The sequence below is a fragment of the Calonectris borealis genome, chromosome 1, assembly GCF_964195595.1.
Source record: "Calonectris borealis chromosome 1, bCalBor7.hap1.2, whole genome shotgun sequence".
NCBI classification, from domain to species: domain Eukaryota; kingdom Metazoa; phylum Chordata; class Aves; order Procellariiformes; family Procellariidae; genus Calonectris; species Calonectris borealis.
In genome coordinates this window covers 62,133,183-62,155,316 of record NC_134312.1, presented here as the reverse complement: position 1 = coordinate 62,155,316, position 22,134 = coordinate 62,133,183, and the positions used below count along the sequence as shown (strand labels likewise).

The 22,134-nt window shown below is 41.3% G+C and overlaps 1 protein-coding gene across 1 annotated transcript in view; it reads left to right on the top strand.

The window, feature by feature from the left end:
• The first annotated feature begins 1,800 nt into the window (after nt 1–1,800).
• Nucleotides 1,801–22,134, top strand: part of STAB2 (stabilin 2) — an 86,413-nt gene continuing 66,079 nt past the window's right edge. Inside the window, exons 1-9 of the mRNA XM_075157393.1 lie at nt 1,801–1,920; nt 6,326–6,459; nt 7,239–7,354; nt 11,392–11,477; nt 12,320–12,389; nt 14,782–14,877; nt 15,183–15,308; nt 17,310–17,506; nt 18,487–18,620. Coding sequence (XP_075013494.1) covers nt 1,837–1,920; nt 6,326–6,459; nt 7,239–7,354; nt 11,392–11,477; nt 12,320–12,389; nt 14,782–14,877; nt 15,183–15,308; nt 17,310–17,506; nt 18,487–18,620 — 1,043 coding nt within the window. The 5' untranslated portion in view covers nt 1,801–1,836. The remainder of the gene's footprint in view (nt 1,921–6,325; nt 6,460–7,238; nt 7,355–11,391; nt 11,478–12,319; nt 12,390–14,781; nt 14,878–15,182; nt 15,309–17,309; nt 17,507–18,486; nt 18,621–22,134) is intronic.

The following is a 22,134-nucleotide window of genomic DNA, read 5'->3' as shown; positions in this document are numbered from 1 at the left end:
AAATGCCTATACAGGAGGTAAGAGCAGATAACAAGAGAGCTGATGTGTGTTGTTTTTTATCTCGATCTACAGGACAGGAAAGGGATGTGCTTGATTTACAGCTCCTTTCACCACTGCGCTGTCTGGAGTGGCAACAGGCAAGAAACCCTGCTGACCTCAAGGTGCTGCAGACGCTGTCGGCTCCTGCCATGACACATGCAGGGACCAGGCAAACGTGTTTTGCCCAGGTAGCGCAGACCCTGCCCAGACACCCACCCTGCTCACGCTCCGACATGGCGCAGCTGCAGAAGAGGGAGGATAAGTTTTACTCCCAAACGTCCCACAGAGGACGGGATGCGGCTGTGGGCTGTCATCACAGGGGAGAGAAGATCCTCCAGGATTCTTCTCTTTTGGAGAAAAACCTGAGCCATTCCTTCCACCAGGCCAGATTGTACATTGTATGCAAAATCAAAGTAACGTGAAAGGCCTTGACCTCAGAAAAGAGAAACGGCACTTCTCAGGGCCATACGTACCGTCAGCATGTACGTCACGACCCCTGGCTGCTATCTTGTCTGCACAAACAAGAAATGATTTGCTTTCCTCATTGTATAGCAGAAAGGAACAGGATCTGATGAGCGCACAGGAAACATCTTGCCCTGCCATCTTCTACCAGCAATTTTTCAGTATTCAGTTAGAGCATAAAACAAAAGTATTTGTGTATTATATATGTATCACCACTGAGTTCTTTAGAAAAACAATATGGAGTTCAAGATAATAGGTTACATCTGCACCAAGCATTACATTTGTGGTCTAAAGGTGAATGCAGCATCTAGCCATGACTACAAACAGGAATCTGGGAGAAAGCACTATGTTTACAGCACTGTACTTCTGTGGATTCTTCAGTCAAAAACATAACATAGTTTTAAAATGCAACTTTGTATTAAGGCATGCTTACGGATTACCTTCAAATGGTTGAAAAATTATAGTGTCAGGGGCACAAAGCAAAGCTGCAAACTGGAGGCAGCCAAATTATTAGCTATTTAAGAAATGGGAGAGGCTGCCCTTTCAAGACTGACCAGAGCAGCGGCAAAGAGCAGTGCTAGAAAAGAGCTGAAGAACTCCAAGAAGAAAGAGAAACAATTTTGATTTGGGCAACTCAAAATGTCTGTCTTCTCATCCCTCCTAACCATATGCAAGTAACATAGCTGAGTTCCAGGAAATCAGTGAAAATTATTTAACAAAAAAAGCAACAAGAAAAAAAAAATCCCTTTTTTATCCAGCTAACCAAAGCTGGAAGATGTTCTTTGGGCCTCCGGAGATAAAGCTGGTAGTATTTCTCCCAGGACCACATTCAGGGGACCCACCCTTACATTATTAGTGCTGATAAGCCAACGTCCAGAGGTCCTTTGCTCTGCCTTAGATCAGTTGAACGTTAGTTGTAACGATAACAGGCACAGCAGTTACTCCAGTGCCCTGTCCATGCCCACCCAAAAGAAGAAAACATCTTCTGTCATAACAGTTCAGTGTCCTTGGTTTTGTACTGTCAACAGCTTCAGAGAGAGGGATACATGAACAGAGCCCTGTCAGGATATCCTGTCATTCAGTGAGGAAGGGTTTATTCAGCTTTGCAGTGAAAACTTTCAGCAAATACCCTGCGTTTTGGAATTTTTCCTGCCTGCAGGCAAGTTTCGCATGCTGTATCCTTCACTCATTTTCCTTCAGGAAGACAAGAGTCCTGTTAAACTATTTGCCTAAGAATGCAGAAGAAATAGCACCTCTAACAAACGATCACTTTACATCGGAATTTTAGTTCTCATATCTGGAGGGCTCTGAAGGAAAAAAACCAAATTCTTCACAATGGAAAAAAATCCAATTGTTTTATTCTTTTTGGCTTTTTTGGCTGCAGTGAAACTGTGTTTGACATCACAAGTCCTAGATGAGGTAAGAAGCAGCTTTTTATTTAAGTGATGAATTACTATATATCTGTATTACACTATATGGGTGGGGTTTGTTTCACTGTTATAGAGAGAATACTTATCAGATACTGTATCTTATAGAAGAAAAATCCACTTTAACAGTCATTGATGCATATGACACTGAATTATAAACTAAAAGCTCTGTAATTCCGTCTTCTGAAATAACAGAAATGTATCTGTTTATTCCATATGAGAATTTGGCTCAAAGGATATGTCACGAGTACACTGAAAAAGTCTCTAAAAAAATGGCAAACGTGGCAAAAAACTGTAGCTGACACATTCATCAAAAACAATAACAGAAAACCGTTAGAATTTCTGATAAGTCAGAAGATGAAAGCAGAAATTTTTCCATAGTGAAAATTATCCACTTTACTAACCACAAGGAGGAAAAGATATTTCAGATAGGTGGGGAAAAAATTCTAAGGAATTTAGGTATTGGAAGTAATTGTACAAAGTTATAAATTTAAGTAAAAGATTTGTAGACTTTTGGGGAAGTGGTGCATTTGTCATTACATATCCTATGGATCTGTGGAATTTCACAAAATCTGTTTTCACGACCCTCATAGAGAGGCAGAAAGTGTTGGGTTACAAACGTGAACCAGGAGTTCAACAGTGAGACATTCACTCATTTAAACTACATCTCAACAGGAGGCTTTGAATTACTGCGTTCTGGAGAAAAAAACAGTTGTAGAAGAGGAAACAAAAGGACAGGGAGAAATTGGGGGTGAGGGGGAAAGGGAAGCCGCTCAGGTTGGGCTTTTTGTTGTTTGTTTGGTTGGGTTTTTTAAATGGAAAAATACTTTGAAAAGTACAAACAAGGACTGGGAAATGTGTTAAACTTATTCTGTCTCTAAAGAAGAGCCACTAACAAATCATATTTCTTCCATTTTCCCTAACAGCAAAAAGGGAAAATGAGGAAATGGAAGTAAGTGGAAACAACCCCACCATTCTAAAGTAAAGAGTTTTTTATAGCTGGTAGTATAGGGAAAGGGTATAACCTATTTTTATTTAGATTTTAGCTTTACAAAATCTCATTGAATTTTCTTGTTCCAAAAATGAAATTTTGTGAGGTTCCTCACTTCTGCAGTGAGATCATTTCAGCTACTTCTACCAACAGCTTTTTCACTTCTGAACCTTAACATCCTACAAGCCCAGCGGTTTATCCAGACTCTTAATGGCTTACCCCGAGAACCTGCGAGGAGCAGGGCTTAAGTAGCATACTTGGTTAAAGACTCAAATATCAGCCAACAGGCTGAGTTTATGATTCTTCAACATTAACAGTACTGATTTGACTCAGTGGAAATGCTAATAGGAGTTAAGGTGCCCGGACCGCGCATTTGTGCTGTGTTGGGTCTTGCTCTGGTGCATGCAGAGTCTCTCGTTAAGGATGGTCCGTTAAGGTGGCTGCACTGGTGCTGAGCACCAGGGTTTTGAAAGGCTTGAAGCGTTCAAGTTCCCTCTTGTTGGTGCCTCACGAGGTGGTTTTGGATGGGAAGCAAGGTGCAGAGATGCTCTGGTTTGAGTTTGTGGGAGCCACCTCAGACCTGAAGCCCAAAGAGACGGGCCAGTCCCGTGCCCCACCAGCACCAGGTTCTGCCGAGAGGGCAGGGAGGCTGCTCAGTCCTCCTAGCGTGGCACTGCTCACTGCTGCTTTCCCAAGTGTCTGATCGAGCTGTATCCTCATTATACCCACATCTGGAAAAAGGTCTCATTTTTATTTCAAAGATGCCTGAAATGTATCTACACAACAGTAAGAGGTTTCACTACCCAAATACTTGAATGTTACCCAAATCAGATTTCAACAGTACATTTATAAAGACTAAAATTTGACAACTAAATAGGTGTTGAAATGTACTTATAACTGGGTGATGACTATCAAGTGGAGTCCCTCAGAGCTCATGCAACTTCATCTCCTTATCAATGTCTGTGATACATCCTCACAATCTTCACTATGAAATGTGCTGATATCACAAACATTGGAGGAAGGATAACTAACAAGGGGAGAAACCACTGGGGTGAGGGCTTCATCCAGGACCACCAGGCTGTGGCACATGTAGAAATCCTGCCCAAGGTGCCAGTCTACCGGCCCAGGCCAACCATGAGCTTCTACAAAGAGGCTGCAGCATCCCACATGTGCCCAGAAGGTTCAGTACTGCCTGGACAGCACAGGGTTGCATGTGCACATATGTTGTTTGGGAATCCCTGGGCAGAAATACTGGAGGATATCCATCGAGCAACACATAACAGCACTGCGACGGGGTCTATCCTTGGAAGTGGCGGCTTGGAATACAGCCTGCATAGCAAATGACCTGAAGCTACTGCTGTGATGCTGCTGCTCAAAGGGTTAACGGTCGATTTGACAAGGCAGGGGACAGAGAAGACCTTGCAGGGGAGTTGTGCAGGTCCCATTCATGTGCACAGGAATTGCCCAGACAGGCTGGGTCTGATGCTGCCCGTCCAGGAGGGCTATTGGCAAATTGGGCAGGCTCCAGAGCAGAGCTGGGGGATGACTCAAGAACTGGGAAACAGGAGTCATAGCAGGGAATTCAAGAAATGCTATTTATTTAGGTGCACAACAAAAATGTGCTTTGATCTCAATCTGTAAGTATTCATAGGAAGGGAGTAGTAAACTCTGTAACAGAACGGATTCCTACCTGTCGTGCAAGCTACGGAAGAGCAATGGCTGGAGACTGAAGCAAAACCATCACAGACAAATTAGGACAGAAGCAACATACCATGGTTTGTTTCTCCACAACTGACCATTTCCAAATCAAATGAATGCTTTCTAAAAGATCTTCTTGTTCATACTAAATTTCATGCAAGAAGCTCCATTATCCTGCATTATGCTTCTTGATATAATTGTCCTTCTGGCTTTATAATCTGGGAAACTACTTAAAATGTCCACAGACAACTATTAACATATATAAATATTTTCAAATGGATGATGCTGCTAGAACTGGCGCCTGCATACATACACACGTGCATGCACGCACACACACAGTGGGCAGGTACAGTTTTTCAAGATAAACATTAAGCATTTCCTCACGTTGGCCTGGCAGTGATTCAGACATTGCTTTAATTGACTACTCGACTGCTTAACTGAAATCCCATTCAGAGAGTTCATTTCAATTCTATTGTGTCAGATAGGAAGTCTCTCAAGGTCAATATTTCTTGAGTGAGTTAAGACCACCTAAATGGGTCCATACTTAGCGAACAGTGGATAAATGGAAATAGAAAATGGAGCACTTCACTGTACTTCCTCTCCAAGAATGATGATTTCATTTATTACTTTTTGTTGGTTTTTAAAGATCATATTTTGTATTAGATCATTTCTCACCATTTGTGAATTATGAACTTACTTCTACAAATACCAGGAAGAAAGAAGATGAAGACGACATTAGATGGAGTTCAGCAAAGACTTTTTGCTTTAAAATAGGTCGACTGTTTTAGTAGTAGGAAACAGCCACTATTTTTGGTATATAGACATTTTCAAATCTACAATTTCTACAATGCCACCGCTGTGACAATACCCTAAGTCTTTTCTCCTTTTTGCCACCTTCTTTAGTCATTTGTCAGATTTGCATTCTTGAAACTGGGACCTTCACAGCAAGGGGCACAAGCCCTTGGCACTTGAGGTGGAGGACTACGGCCACGTTTCCCAAGTTGGGCTGGTTCCTTCTATGGCTTTCTCTAGGTAAAAAAAGAGGAGACTGCTCTTCTCAGTGTGGTGTCTGGTGGAGTCAGACCCATAACTTCTACCAGATTTGAATGCAAAGCTAGACACCATTCTTTTAAGCCAATTTGAAAATACCAGCCATAGTCCTTTAGTTCAACATGGTGGTGCTGATAATATGAAACCCGCTTTTGAGAAGAACAAAGGTTTGTGCTGTGCTCTCTGTGCACAGAGCCACGAGCAACTTCCTCCACACCTTATGTTTAGCTTTTCCATTGAATGGAGAAGGCACTTGCCGGCACTTGTCTTTCTCCATCCTGCTTTGGGTTTGCAAGGCAACTTCAGAACTAACGCTCCATAAGCTGATGCTGTCTTGGAAACCTGGCTTTTAAGTCTGCTGAACTCAGCATTTGTTGATAAAGCGTTCTTGGGAGAAATATGACACTTAGAAGGGTTTATCCTACAGTGGTTGGACATATTTTGTGCAGACAAGACTACTGCAAAGCCCTAATATGTGGTCTATTACCTAGTTCAGCTCCAGAGCAGGGAGCTCCTGCTGAACAGGACAGAGCTTGTGTCTGCGAGTGAGAACACAGCTGAGTTAAATTTGTCATTTTTCAGCAATGCCACTGGGGGCAGAGTTGAACCAACTCAGAAAACTTTTTCCTTCTTTTTAATTAATTTTCTCCTATTACAGATGAAGAAGCAATGTGATCAAAAGCTGCTCATTCGAATGAAAACTCAATGTGTACCTTGCTCTTTAAACCTCGAAACCCAGTGCCCTGCTGGTTACACCAAAATTACCAATGGGACGGGGATACCAGATTGCAGGTATCTCTTCTGTCAGAGCTTTTCACTGTGAATGTTGTTCTCCATGAATTAGGAAATGTTAATTCATATTACAAATGCTCTATTCTATGCAATTTCTATGTTTCACCAACTCCAGAACACAAGCTTCACTCGAAGTACTTTAAGCCTAAAGTTAATCAGCAAATTATATGAGGAATTTGAGCTATTGATGATTAGATTTTCTTTGAGTGATATCATAAAATCACTTCCTTGTATATTCTGCATACTTGATATGAATGATATATAAATATGTATATTTATATTTATATATCATTCATATCATATATCATCATATAAATAACAGATTTTTCAAACTGCCAGACTGGGGAGATGTGGGGGGTGAAGGGCAGGAAGAAATATCTCAAAACGAATTTGAAATCTTGCTTTTCAGATTAGAAAAAAAGAAGAGCAGTATTTTAGGGAAAATGTAACTATTTTGAGCTAACTTAACATTTAAAGAACCTTGATATTAAATAATTTTTAAAATACTATTTCAAATCAAAACTTAGAGAAAACTGCTGTGTTTAGGTTGCAGAAATGAAAAAAAAAAAAAAGATAAATATACTATGCAAAAGAAACAGCTCCAAGGATCTTTTTAGACCTTGATGTATATTTTAATGAAGAAAAAAAGGCAGATCAATACAACTAAGCTTAAAGTGCTCTTGTCTGACACTGAAAGGAGAAGAGGAAGTTAATAATTTCATTTTTCCCCACAGGAGGCTTTTAAGTACTTTAAAGCAGCTCCAACTTCTTTTTCTCAGGTATTATCTAGAAATTAAAACACACACACTTTCTTTTCTGGGATGTCGGCATCATTGTATGAAGGAATTTGAACAGCCTGAGTGCTGCCAGGGACACTGGGGCCCAGACTGCATGGGTAAGCTCTTTCTTCTGTTTTTCTGATAGAATTTGAGTAGAAGTAAAGCAGTGGTTCTTCTTCTTTTCAGAAGCTATTGCCATGAGAAGATTGCTCCTCAGAACTTATTATAGGAGTAGAAATAAACAGAAGTTTTCAGCCAAAACTTAGACCATTTGGAGAAAAACACATATTCAGAGCTTCATTTAAAAAGAAAAATTCATAGAAAAATTTTTAAAACTTAGGGAACCCCCTTGGTTTTGAGATTTTCAAACCAAACCATTTCAGTCAATGCCTGCAAAATGACTTTTCATTTGGGAGGATCCCTACCACAGATTTAAAAAATTAAAATTTTCAAACCGCAAGTTTAAATGTTTCATTTTAGGTCAAAAATAGCCTCATCTGAGTCTGAAATATTTCCATATCTCTTTAATTCTTTAGTTTTTGAGGAGGGTCTTTTCTTTCAGCTCAACTTGAAACAGTTTTCCCTTCAAGACTTTTGAACCTCCAGCGAATGCTAAAGGCCATTACTGAAGCAGGGGTAATTAGGAGTGCCTCTCCTCCCGCTGCCCCTTCCTCAGGAAAAGCCTTTCAGCATCTCCACAAGTGCATCAAGCCTCAGGCTACTGAGGTGGGCATCAAGACTCCAGAGAAGTTTCCCTGCCCAGACAGAGCATTTCCTCCTTTAGTTAACGGTTTAGATAACGGGGTAAAGGTCTGGTTCAACATCTGTGAAGTCCTTTTGTCCATAAAATAGATTAAAAAATTATTTTAGCATGACCCAAGCTATGATTTAAATACCAGTCATTTATCTACTAAAGTATAACAGTCAAACCCCAACTTACTGCTACTTCTATAGAAAAGACAGGCGAATAGCTGAGTATGTAGCGTGTGGTCCCGTCTTCTGAAGATAACTACTTGTGTGGTGATTTACCCTTTTTCCACCAAATACAGCCTAAGTGCCCAGTAGGAGGAAGGCGATGCTACATGTGATTGTCATCCCATACCTCAGGGTGCTCTGGGGGGCCTCGCAAGGGACATGGGTGTTTCTAGAGAGGGGCAGAGCTCGCTGCCCCCGAGCCGGAGCCCTGCCTGCACTGCTGCGGGCAGGAGGCTGCAGGGGCGAGGAAGCCCTCTCTTCCTTCGGACAAACTTCCTGGCCGCAAAAAGCAAAGAATCAAGGTCTCGGCATTGTTTCTGCTGTCATTTGGAGGAAGAAAATAGCTCTTTGCATTATCGCAATCTCTCTAAGAGCATACGGCGCGCCTTGAAATGTTTGGAGGAAAGCCGGTCTTTCCTGAGGCCAGAGAAATATCCCTGACTAGGGATTTACTTCACATTTAGCATCTGATGGCAATGACAAAATTAGGTCTTAAACAGCACTCTGACTTCCTTAAATGATAACACATGCTGAAACACACAGTGTGAATGAAAGATATTTTGCCCCCTTCCCTCCCCAGGAAGCGCCCACAAGCTGCATGCCCATTCCTCTGTAAAAAAGCACCAAGGAAAAAGGGAAAAGTACGGAGGGAAAAGATCCAAGGGAAAAGAGCACAGCCTTTTAACACTGCCAGTATCATCCAAGCACAGATGCCAAAGCTAGTGGAGCTCAGATGCTCCGCGTGTGTAACTGATGGACTTCAGCGGGAGCTACTCCCTACTCCAGCTCAGGTTCCCACTCTGGGCAAACATTTGCATGGCTCCAAAGAGAAGCCTGGGTACCAACTGAAAGGTGCGCAGTATGAGCAACTGAGTAGAAAGCACTGCAAGAATAAAGAAAAAAAGTGAAAAGGAAATAAAAAGGCCAAGAGGAAAGATAATAAACCTAATTCTATCAAATTATATGCCCAAAATACATCTTCTTTACAAGTTCTATCCCCTGCTTCAGCCTGCAGGGGTAATCCAAGAAGAGGCTGCATTTGAAAACACTTGGGAAGTGCTGAATTAAACTCTATGAGGACGAGTTAAACTCTATGAGGCAAAAAAACCTGATAGATTTAAGCTCTTTTGGCCTAGGGATAAAGATTAGGCCTTCGGACTCTGAGAGCTGTAAAAGCTAAGCAGAAACACCTCTTTCTTACAACTTTTCAAAAGTTATAAGAAGTACAACAGAAGCGAAGGTCTCGCCCCTCCCCGGTACCGGGGTGGCAGCAGGCGATGGTGCCAGCATCACTCCGGTGTCCCGGCATTGCCTCCTGCGGCCCCGCCAGCCGGGGCGAGCACTTCATCTGCCTGACCAAACTCGTACAACAATATGGTAATTTGCTAAACTTCTGCTAAAGCTGTCCCTTGGTGGTGGTATCAAAACAGGAGACAAGAGATAGTGAAGACAAGGGGAAGTGTAATGAGTATCTGCTGCAACAAACCTGTTTTGTCAGCAATTTTAAAGTATGCTTTCCTAGCATTTATACCATCAGTGAGTTTTACCGTAATTTTTCTCTTTGCACATTCAATAAAAGCAGCAGTGCAGTTAAAATTGTTTCCATTCAGAGCAAATATTAAACAGTTTGCGCCTGTGTCAGTCCTAAAGATGAGATTTAGCTATCACATAGTAGCCAGAAAACAAGACTCATTAAAAGCCACTTTAAAGATTAAAGTATATGTATTTATTACTTTACCTCATTCCTGGTTATTTCATCTCAACTCTTAATAAATCTTTTTATTTCAGCATGTAGGAAATAAACTGCACTAAAATTTTCATCTTTAAATTTCTTGGTTTTTTCACAAGAAGCTTACTCAGATCCAACAGACCTCACAGACCCATCATTAAGGAATAAATTGAGAAATATTGACAAATTGATATAAAGCCAAAACCTTCACTAAAATTAGGTGTATGCATATACATATCCACTTATTTGCTCATCACTCTGCCCAAATTAAATTCATTTTGAAGAAAACTTCCGCATCACTTAAACACTCTAAAACAGGATTAAGTTACTCAGAGGGAGCATAAATCCAGTGCTTCCCATCTCAACCCACACAGAACAAACTGAGACTCTTTATAAGCAATAAATCTACCAGTAAGGTACAGCAAAGAACCTATGAGGACAGTTTGAGTTTGCTACATTTAAATACCACCTGCATCAGGATTATGGTTCCTAATAGGAATTCCAATTACAGGAAGAAAGGGCTTATGGAAAGGAGTTAATAAATCATTTCCATGGAGAGGCTGCACAACTATAAAAAATAAGGATATCCCTACGGGGGGGTGGGGGGGGGAGGTGACAGAACAATCTGACTAAAATATGCATTTCCTATAGGCAACCTTTCAGTAAAAATTTGAATATTGAAAAATTTCACCAAAAATTAAACTATTTTGATTTGGAAATGCTATTATTGTTTCTTAGCCTCTCCTGCTGGCTGGGGTTTTTGGTCAGAGTCTGTCTCACCTGGTGTACCACTGCCTGTAATCATGGTTTTAGCGCCAGAGGATCTGAAGAGCATAGCACATCATTGGCACACAAGTTTTACCAGTGACCACAGCCCATTGGACAGAAATGGGTTATGAGATACCCAAATTTCAATTTCCAAAATCATTTGAATCAAATATCACAGTTTTATGGGAGGTAGGGGGGGAAATTAAAAACTTTCCACATAAAGCAAATGCAATTTCTGGGGAAAAGAAAAAGGCTTATTTAAACTCTAATTAAGCATCAAATATAATTCTGACAGCAAATTTTCAATCAATCAAAGTTGTATTAACAAACAGAAGAAATGGTCAGGCAGACTCCGCTTGTGTCAGAAAAGTTAACAGTTTAGAGCATCCGCAGATAGAGGTGAATCAGCAGGGACAAAATCAATATGGTACTTTAGAATAAGAAAACTATTTTTTGTACAATCTATTGATTACAGTCACTGGCTTAAGTTCCCATACTAGAGAGGGTGACAGTCTCTACTGGAACTGAGATTCTAGTGAAGAGGTTCGGGCAGCTGCAGAATAGCAGCAGTCACTTTGAGGCCCAAAACCCTGCAGGCTCCGAGGCTGTCACCCCTAAGGTGCAAGGGGACCACAAGGGTCAGAACGAGCTGACTGATGGCTTTAACGTTGTCATTTCTAGCCTGTCCGGGAGGAGCTGCGTCACCATGCAACAGGAGAGGACGCTGCTCCCAGGGTATAAATGGGGATGGAACTTGCATTTGTCAGGTATGTCCCTTCTTTTAAATGAAAAAATATAACAATAGCATATAAGCTCTGTTAAGAAATAATGCGTATTATGTGGTATAAATACATTAAAGGGAAGTATTTCAGAAATAGCAGAGATGATCTGCTTGGAGTTCATTTTTTGCTTGGCTTGCACTAATCTTCACACTATTATTTCTACAGACTTGAGCATGTTTGGGTGATATTATTAAAGATTCCATCTTGTCTTCCTGAAACAGATGGTTTGATTTCCTCTGTTTTTAAGAGTGTGTTGTTACTTAGGACTTTTTGCCCTAATTAGAAAGGACTTACACTTGGGACTAATACTCTCAATATAATGTTCCTTTGCTGAGAGTGCAATAAGCAGTGCTTAATAACTTCAGCCAAAAAGATTTTTAAAAAAAACCAACTCAAATCTTTTCTACCTCCCCCTCTACTGGTTAATCTTTCCATTACTTCAAAAGCACATCTTCTGAGGACATGTAAAAAAGAGACAGAGTGAGAAGTAGTCAGAAAATACAACCTAACAATTGTAAGAATGATTTGTGCATTAGGCTTGATTACTGTTCTTTATTGTTAAATTGATATTCAGAACATCTGATTTGATTTGAAGTGTAAGAGCTAAAAATTTAAAATTAAAAAAAAAAAGACAGAGAGAGGAAAAAAAATCATTCAAAAGACAATGTTTTCTAGATTGCAGTAGTCATCTCTGATTTGCTGACTGAACCTTCCATGTTATTTTCTTTTGGCAGGTAAAGACGCTGTTTTCAGGCCTCTAAGTATATATATCTCTATATAGAGATAGATGAGAAACTTAAGTTTTGATTTCCATTCTTAATTCACAGAAAGGCTTTGGTGGGACAGCCTGTGAAAAATGTGCTGAAGATAATTTATTTGGTCCTCACTGCACATCAGGTAAGTTTGAGGTTTCTTTACTGAAGTGGGGAAAAGAAGGTGAGTGAAAGCTGACCTTTTGACACTACAAAATCCCAGTGAAATGGGTAGGGGGTCTAAGGGTTTCCCATCAAGAGCTGCTGTCTGCTTCAGGGAACACAACAGGGAAAGAAAATAGGCAGCTACTCAATTCCTCATTCACAGTGGGGCTGGATTCAGCTCAGGACTGTACAGATAACACACTCAGTGTAGCGCTACAAAAATATCTTCATCTTATCTTGAATATCTTTGTTATAGCCAACAGCCAAATAAATTAGGGATTAGAATCAGCTGTGTGTTCCTGCAGGTATGCCTCCCTGTTAGCCAGTTATCGTGTTATCCACTTCTCCCCCTAAATTACAGATTTGCATTTATTTGATCTAAATACAGGAGGTTGTTACGGTACTTAAAATATTGAGTGGGAACATATCAAATGCGTAATTTATAGTGGCTTACAGTGTTTTGGTGTGTTTTTTAAACACATCTACAAACTGGAGCATCTGTATTAAGGCATTAAATACTCATGTGGTATTGAAATCAGTATATCTAACTCAAAAAGGCCATTTTGAATCAGGCCAAAAGTCCTTTTAGCCTAGCGTCCCATATTGGAGGCCAACAGTTGCTATCTAGGGAAAGAGTACAAGCAGCCAGATATTGCATTCAAATTGTAGTGTTTAAAGGCTCCTGCTGGATCCATCCTTCATAAATTATCTACCTTGCCTCTAAGTCCAATTCTGCTTTTGCTCTCCACAATATTCTCTGCCAAGGAGCTCCATAATTTAGTCAAAAGTGTGAAAAAGTATGAATTCGGGTTAGTTTTGGTTTTTGGCTGGTAGATCATTCCATTGGTTGGCCATACCAATTAGGAGAAGTGGGACATTGAGGGAGGGATCAGAGCTATGTGCACTATATAAAATGTATATGTATCACAGGTTATATACTTGTATAATATTTTCCAGTTTTGCCTATTTCTTAATGATTTCTAGTATTTTATTTACCTTCCTGATCCCTGCTGAGCATTAAACAGACACATCAGAAATCTGCCTGAAAAAAAATATTAAGAAACGTCTCTTTCTTAAGTGGTAATAGTTGTTTTTTCTCTAAGTAAAGTTCTTTTTGTTCCCTCAAGGTCTACATAAAGTTGCTTCTAAAAAGAGTCACGAATGCCTCACTTTAAATGATCTGAGTTGGCCTTCCTACACTAATCCTACACCACTGCTGACTCAAAGGCCCTTTTTCCACCAGCTGTCCACTGGATGCCAGTGTTGATACACAGAAATGTAACTGAGCCAACATTTTCAAGAAAATAGGGTACTTGAATGAATTCAACATCATAAATGTAATTATTTTCCAAGAAGCTACCGGAGGACTCAACTGCGTATTAATTTAAGCAACATTTTACACTTCAACTTTCAGATATTTGAGCTCCTCCAATTTTTATAAGCACCCATAAATACTGTGCATTTGTGACTAACTGCTTTTCAGCAAGACCTTAGACATTCCTGGTTTTTATATTAGGACTACTAACATAGGTATAATGTTACTAACTAATTAGTGTAGGAGATTTGCATGAACACAGGCTATGTTTATAAAGGGAAGAGGATATGCTACATCACTGCAGCTTAAACATGAAGTCACCAATACAACTCTGTACATATTAGAGGCTTTTCCAAGTGTAACTGTAAAGGGCCTTTTTAAAAAGCATCATTACCATAATTGAAACAGTTATAACTGTAAAGCTTTTTAAGTATATTTAAGGCTTTCAAAAACCACTTATAAAAGGGTCTCATAGTTGCCTGGACTCTGAATACGGCATCTTGTGCGCATACTGTCACAAGGTTTATAACCAGAAATGACAGAATATAGGAACAGGACCAGAAAAAAGCCTGAGACCTACACAGTGATTAATTATGCTTTTAACCAAATAAATTCTGTTTAGAGGGGGAAAAAAGTCATAAAACTTATCTTTTCTGGAGGTGTTTGAGAGACGCAGACAGAATTGAAGCAAAATGAGCAATTTGTTAACAATTATAAAAAATGGTCTCTGTTACACATTATATTCAATTTTGACTCAAGACTGTATGTCAAATTTTACAAGTTTTATGGTATTAGCAACTAGTCGGTTTGGTGTTTATAGCATGTGTCCTGAAGACTTTCAGGCCCCAGGCTATTAACAGCCTACAAAAATCAGTATGTTATTTACTGATGTACACAACTGTGAGCATTAATGGAAGCCTATAAATTCAGGAACTCAGGTCAAAGCTTGGTTTGGCCAAAGCTGTTGGCCAGGACACTATTTGCTAAGGATAACCACTAACGATGTCTTTCCGAACACTATTATTATTCAGTAAAGCCAATCCATCTCTCCATATAGTTTGCAACTGCGTTCATGGAGTATGCAATAGTGGAATTACAGGGGATGGAAGATGCACTTGCGTGTCTGGATACAAAGGGCTCCGCTGTGATCAGCGTAAGTAGATTGTTTTCTATATAAGATATATTCAACAGCTCTGATACAGTTAGAATTGGTGAGGACGAACGTAAAATTAGTCTCAGGTTAGTCACTCAAGAGCAACCAAACATACACAGAACCTCAAACCCTGTGTGTGAGCTCCCATAACCATCATCACCACTTCAATCACCAGAAAAATGATGACAGCAATGGAATCAATGCTCCCTAGATCAGGCGTACTTTGAACTAGTTATACTGCAGAACGCAATGCCTCCTGGCACAGTGTGCAGACGCAACTTAACCTGTCGCATTCTGTCCCTCAGCGATAGCTGAATGCGAGGCCTTGCGGTGCCCTGCAAATTCCAGTTGCGCTGCCTCAGGAGAGGATGGAAGACAACTGCAATGCACGTGTCTGCCCAACTACCATGGGGACGGTACACAATGTGAACGTGAGTAATTTTCATGTCCACCGAGTTCTTTGTATACAGCTCATTGGTATTATAGTTCAGATATTAAGTGCACTTTTGAACCAAACCTCACCATCTAATCGTTCTTGGGTTCATATCCCAAAGCAGTCTCATGTGCACAAACTAGATTCCTTCAGGAAGAAACTAAACCCTAAAATGTGCTTCAGGAGCAGCACATCAGTCCAATTGCTAACGAGCTTCAGTCCATGCAACAAGACTAAAGCTAGTAAACCCCCTTGAAGTACATAGTGTGGATACTGGGTCATCAGTGCTTACAAACCCATTCCTATCACGTCCCTCTACTTGCTAAAGTTGAACCTTATCGTTTGCTTCCATAAAAATCAACAACAGGAACCAAGGGCTTATATTTATTGAATATCCATCATGTGGCGGCTCAGCTTCATCACTAAGCGTAAACTCTACAGACAAGTAAAGCTCATTTTAGCTTTCCTATTTTTCATGAAACAAAGCTAATAGTACCTCAGCCAGAGGTAAAAGTCTACCTTAAAGTTGTCTTCATAGACTCCTCAACTTGCCATTGAATGCTCAAATTAACTATATTACAAGAGTCCAGCTTTTCTTTCCTCTATTTACATTATGTCTTACAGCAGCAGCTCTTCCTTCTAGACCAATTGCAATGAAGAAAATGGTTGTATCTGATGCTGGAAGCACTACTTAGTAAATGTTGGCTTGGATCAGGCCACAAATATAATACTTCTTATCCTGTCTGGGAATATTTACATTCAATCCTCTTGGTCCTAACTATGGTGTCATCCTCTCTGAATAGGCTTGAACACCATCCTAGAGCAAGACATCAGAAAGTCACTCCTCAGGGAATGTGACGTTCTTCTAGTAGGCAGCATAGGCAAGTGAGAGACAAAGAAATGGCAGCAACCAGCAGAGAAGGATGATCCCTACCTCTCTTGGGGTTTGTATTGATGCCGTCTATGTGGATGTTGCTCCTCTGTCCCAGTGCCTTTAGGTACTGGGGTCATCTGTGGCTTAAGCCGTGGCTTTTACATTTGGCTGGCCGGGAAGTAGAGGACAAGCAATTCCAGCACACCTAAGTACGTAAGTGAGGATAGCAGTGGCTGCCCCAGACTCTGCTTGGAGGTGGCATTGCTTATGGTCGATTTGAGCATGTGAATATGTATGTACGTGCGTGATTTCACATCGCAACAGAAGAGAAGGCTTGAAAGAGTGAAGCTGAGCATTGCCAACTCTCTCAGTCCCAGCTGAGGGGGAAGAAAGGGAGGAGGAGAGGGGAAGACAGTGAGCAGCACCACCTTTTAGGTGAGTCCAGGGCCTGCCACCTTCCAGCTACAATATGTGCTTGACCATATCCTGAACTGGACACAAAGGTGTGAGAAGGTGTTCTCCAAGCACTGCTGGACTATGAAAAAGGACAAATAATGCCATTGCCTTGAAAAAAAGGGCTCATGGAAATAACTAGTGAGCTTCCAGTCCAGTCCTGAAACGACAGCAGCGTGGAAGACTCAGCTAAAGCACTTGCTGGCCAGTTTTCCATATAGCTGAACAGATGACATTTTATTGTTTAATTACCGGAAAGAAAACAACAAAGGCCTATTGCATTGAGAAATATTTTCCAACTGATCTAATATGCGCTTAAAGCTTGTACAGACCTCGTATCACCTACCTGACCTTCTCCAGTTAAAATCCACCAGAGAACAGGCAAATAGTTGTAATATTTTAATGAGCACATTACATGTTTTAATCTGTTTATAACTCAATTTGCCAAGTTAAGAGATCATTTCTGTTCAAAAGCAAACAGTTGGTTGCTACGTTAGTATAAACACATTCTTCCCTTCTGTCTTCATGCCGCCACAATACTTCAAACTTGGCTGTTATGAGAAGTTTAGTCTAGCCGGGCTTTGTTTGGCATGGAGGTGCTCTGGCAAATCCTCGTCTTCAATTTCAGAACTGTGGGCAATAATTCATTTGCTTCACTTCTTTCTTCACAAGCTATCAACCCATGCTCCAAAAAGGTCTGCGATCCTAATGCTGACTGCATTTACCTCGGACCAAATCGGCACAAATGTACCTGTCGAGAAGGTTACAGAGGGGACGGTCAAGTCTGCTTACCCATAGACCCCTGCCAAGCAACGTATGGGAATTGCCCTGCACAGTCTACCATTTGCATGTATGATGGTCCAGGAAAGGTTAGTGTTGAATGGGTGCCCCAGACATTTCCTATGTCAACAGCCTAGGAAGGAATAATGCTTTCTCTCTGAAAACAAGCCATGAGGGTATGGGAACAGGCCTCAGGGAGGCCAAGCTCTACTCCTAGCTTTGGCATAAGCCCTGCCAGTGATCAGGAGTGAGTCCCTTTACCTCCCTCTCTATGCATCTATGTGCTGCTTTCCCCTCTGAAAATGAGAATGGCAATAGTCTTGTTTTTCCTAGAATATTTTGGCTCAGATTTGCCTCCCCAAAATGAAGGCACTGAAATGAAGCTTCTCCCAGTTAAATTTTCTCTCTCTGACCACAGGGGGCTTGTAGGACCAGTAGGCTCCTTACACACGTACTGGAGACAAATGTCTACAGTGAATGTATTTAGGAAAGAAGTAATGTGGGTCTTTGAGGATTACCAATGAAAGGCACCATATAAAGGCTGCTGTTGGGAACTGACTCAGGTTTCCGTGTGTAAAAACTCCTACCACTGAGAAAGCAAGACTTCAAAAGACCATGCCTGTTTTGCTTGGACACCCTGAAGAGCCAAAAAGAGAGTCAGTCATCCAGGGTCATCCTGCAGTTCACGTTCATATAAATGCTGCTATGCCTCACTTGTTAATAATATGCATCGGCACTCGTTTTGGGAAGCAGAGGGCTGTGGGAACAGAGGTAAAAAATCTGACCTACCCACACTGATTTTAAATGTTCTCTGGTCACAGAAGTGAATCTAAAGGGCTTTATCTGAAGGAAATTTGTCTGAGAGTCAGTAGTTTTCTGGAATGGATAAAACCTAGAAGGGAGTTTTATAAATATGGATAAGCTTTATACTTGCATCTGAACTCACCAGGTCATTAACCAAGGCTTTGGAAGCTCACTGTCTTTAGACCCTAGTTCCAGAAAGTATGCTGAAATCCACAATTTGTGCATGTGTAATTTTTCTCTCCCTTCTCCCATCCTTCTGATTTAGTCCCACTGTGAATGCAAGGAGCATTACACAAACTTTGTACCTGGGAAAGGATGCAGCATGACGGACATCTGTGAAACAAACAACACCTGCCATAAAAAAGCTAAATGCTCAATGGTTGCACCAGGACAGATTACGTAAGTCTTTTTGCTTATTAAAGCTGCCCCTAGTAAACAGGCTGCTAAAATAAATCCAGTGGATGAACATCTCCTGAAGTTATCATTAATGGTTTCTTTATCAAGGACAAATTGCAAGATTTAATGGGGTTAGGGTCAACCAATTAGCATAGTGTTTGATTTCATCAGTCCAATTGCTAATAGCTACTAAGTTTTATTTTCATAGCACTCAGAGGTCATTTCTACACTGGTAAATAAAAAGGACCAAGACCTCTTTTCTGTTCCTCAGGGCAAGCAGCATGATCTGGCTCACAGCTAAAGTCTCTTCCTCCAAAACAGAGTAACTGCCTCTTGGCAGAGGTCCCTGGCACGCGCTATCCCTGGGCACTGCTTGGGAAAATGCTACTTGGTGTGGGCCAGAAACACGCCAGGCAGCATGCTAAAAATTAATCAGCATTAATTATCATGGGACAGCGCTGGAGGCCTGGCTCTTTTTAGTATACTAATACTAGGGAATCTGACCCCCATGCTGTGAAAGCAACACCAGCCTCGGCAGATTGCTCAAAGCCTCGAGACAGGCACATGGGAAACTGCAAAACCCCTGGCAGAGTTTGTTTTCCTGTACAGAAATTTGCTACACAGATGTTAGGAGGAAAGTCAGTTTTAACACTAAACTTAACAAAGCTGTCTTAAACCAAACAGTTTGGATTACATGTTTCTATAGCCCAGTGATGGCTAGTACTGGGTTTAGAGAGATGTGCCTGAAATCAAGACTGTCTCTGTTTTCTGTTCCCATATAGATCTTTACTGAGTGATAACTGACACTTTATGTGGCATTGCTTCAGCACAGTAATTATGTTCAGCCTTGCCCAGAAGCTACGAAGCTTCAACTGGTGCAGAATTACACTGCATATTAGACCATAATCTCTCTGGTTTCCGAGCAGAACTAGCTTTCCCTCAGCTAAACTCAATTATTTTCTTTTTTAATCTCACTCTTATTTTTACTCTATGTCTTCAATGTAGAAATTAGTAGCTTCATAAACCAAAACTCTATTATACAATGTTCATGTAAAATGGAGACAGAAAGCTGAGCTCCCTTTTCTAGAGAGATACAATTCTCTTCCCCCTCCTGGCTAAGCCGAAGTAGTGACAGTTCCCATCTTTTTCAGTCCTGCCTATACTGTCCATGCAGCATATCATGAAAACATCAAACAACTAAGTTTAAATAGTCCAGAAGGGTTTGTGGTAAAGCTGTTCCTCTTTAAAGGCACCGAGCCCACACAGTACGCAGTGCATTCAAAGCAAAACCTATGAAGCCATATGCAGTATGAGTTGCAAACCAGATCCTCCAGACAAAGCTAAGACAAAACTAATCTAGTCAGTCACCCAGCTGGTCCTTCCCGAGCCTGGCCGCACAGAGGAAATTACTCCATCAGAAGGGGTGAGGGGACAGACAGGTTGAAGGGTTCAATCCCATGCAATAGGTGCTAATCTGTAACTGCTAAATGCTTTCCTTTGGCAGTCAAATCCAAACCGTGTTACTGGACGCCCACTCAGTTATAAGCAATATTGTCCTTAGAAAAGAAATTTCAAACTACGTAGGTATTTCTGCAGTTCACTGTGCCCCTGGAAATGATAGCCAAAAAAATTCCTATGTTTAAGCACCTGCTTCTTTATGACCATTTGCTGGAAAAGAGAAGAGAGGTTTATTTTGAAACCTTGATCTGATTTGTGCAATATTTCAAGGTTAGTTTCTGTTTTGTACTAAACTATTCCTCGCCTCCTTTGAAGCCTCAGTTTTTTTCTTCTCTGCTCAGAAGTGAAGGGGGCTATGTACATCAATACAGCAATATTTACCCCATCAGAAGAAAGGGGTCAGCTCCTAAAGAGGAGCTGCTCCTCTCTCCCAGCCCTAAACCTTTCATCCAGGCTCCACAATCGTATCTCTGCCCAAGAGATACCCTTAAAAAGAAGAGGACTCACCATCAGAATCGCATCCTAAAAATTTAAGATGCTTTTTGACTGCTATTTTTACCCAGGACAAGACGGAGTTAAAGCTTGAGCCTCTTGGCCAAAATCCCAGCACCCCTCTGAGTCTGTATGCAGCCCCCCATAGGGGCTGTGGGGATTTTCAAATACTGCTATCACCAGATAAACAGCTACGGTAGAGACCGTACGTGGGAAACAGGAGATGATTTGGCGTCAGGCTGATACTACTGTGGGGTGCGAGTGGCAGATGTGTGTTTGTAACAACCAGCACATGCGAGCGATTAGGTCATTAGTTATATAAAGAACATCTTTTGCTTCCGTGCAGTAATGTTCCTTCTCTAATGATGCCTTTAGAAAACATATCCAGAGAGATGAATCATTACAGAGAGGGCTTATATGAATACTGAACATGCTGGAGACTTAATTAGGAAAGGCACTATTAAAAGCCAATGTTTGGCAACACATACCATATAGTTGTTTAGCCTCCTAAATACAGTTAGGGTTTCTTTCTGTGTGCGCTACATGTTGACAAGCACCTGCTTTAATTTTAGCACTGAAGATGAGTAAATGACTGAGCTGACACCAGCAGCCAGTCTCCCAGGAGCAGCCAAGCAGGGGCTGATTTTCTGAAGGCTGCAACAGAAAAAGTTGAGATTGGCAAAACCAGCAGGCATCGATGGCCCCTCACGTTGAGGCAGGCTTAAAGAGTCCAGATTTTTTAGAAAGTACTAACCACCTCTCCCAGTCAATAGTCAGGCTGACACAAGGTCAAGGCACACGCAAGTCCTAGTTGCTCTTTGAAACTCACAACCATTAGTACCTGTCAGCACCTAATAGCAAGCATGTGTCAATCACGTTGACAACCAACAATGTCTTCCCCACCTCTCTTGCGATGCTGATGTCTTTCACGGCCATAAGATTCAGTTTTCATGAGGCATGTTCCCTCCCTCATAGGACAGAAAATGTCAAACTGACACTTGGGGTTGTTCTTCCATAAATTTCCTTTAGACTTTTTCTTGGCTGCAACACGCTACTTCAAAAGCAACCCATCCCAACGCAGTGAGGACATTGAGCCCATCTCGAGGCATTGCCTGTCACTCTCATGGGCACCACGACCTGAGCCTGCTTTGGACATACATAGGACTGGGTCAACCATACATCACTGACACCTCTCACAGGTTGGAGTCCCCAGGGGACAGCCAGGGTGTTACAGAGGAGATGTTATTTCCAGTGCAGAGACAGCAGCAGCATAAAGCATACATCTGGAAAAGCATGAGATTCTGTGCTTCAGCAGCTCCAGAAGAAAACACAATGTTGAAGTACAAGTACCATTGCCCAAAATGGTTGTGTTACTTAAAGGGCAGGTAACAAACAACCACTTTGCTTGTTAAAAGGACTGACACCCCTGCCTGCCTTTTCCTACCAGTCCCATACAGCTATCGCAAGGACTGATGAGCTGCCATCACCCCCTTTATACATAACTACTATTAATCCTGCCGAGTCCCACATAGTAAGCGGGGGCTTCACACAACCGCCTCCCCGCCGC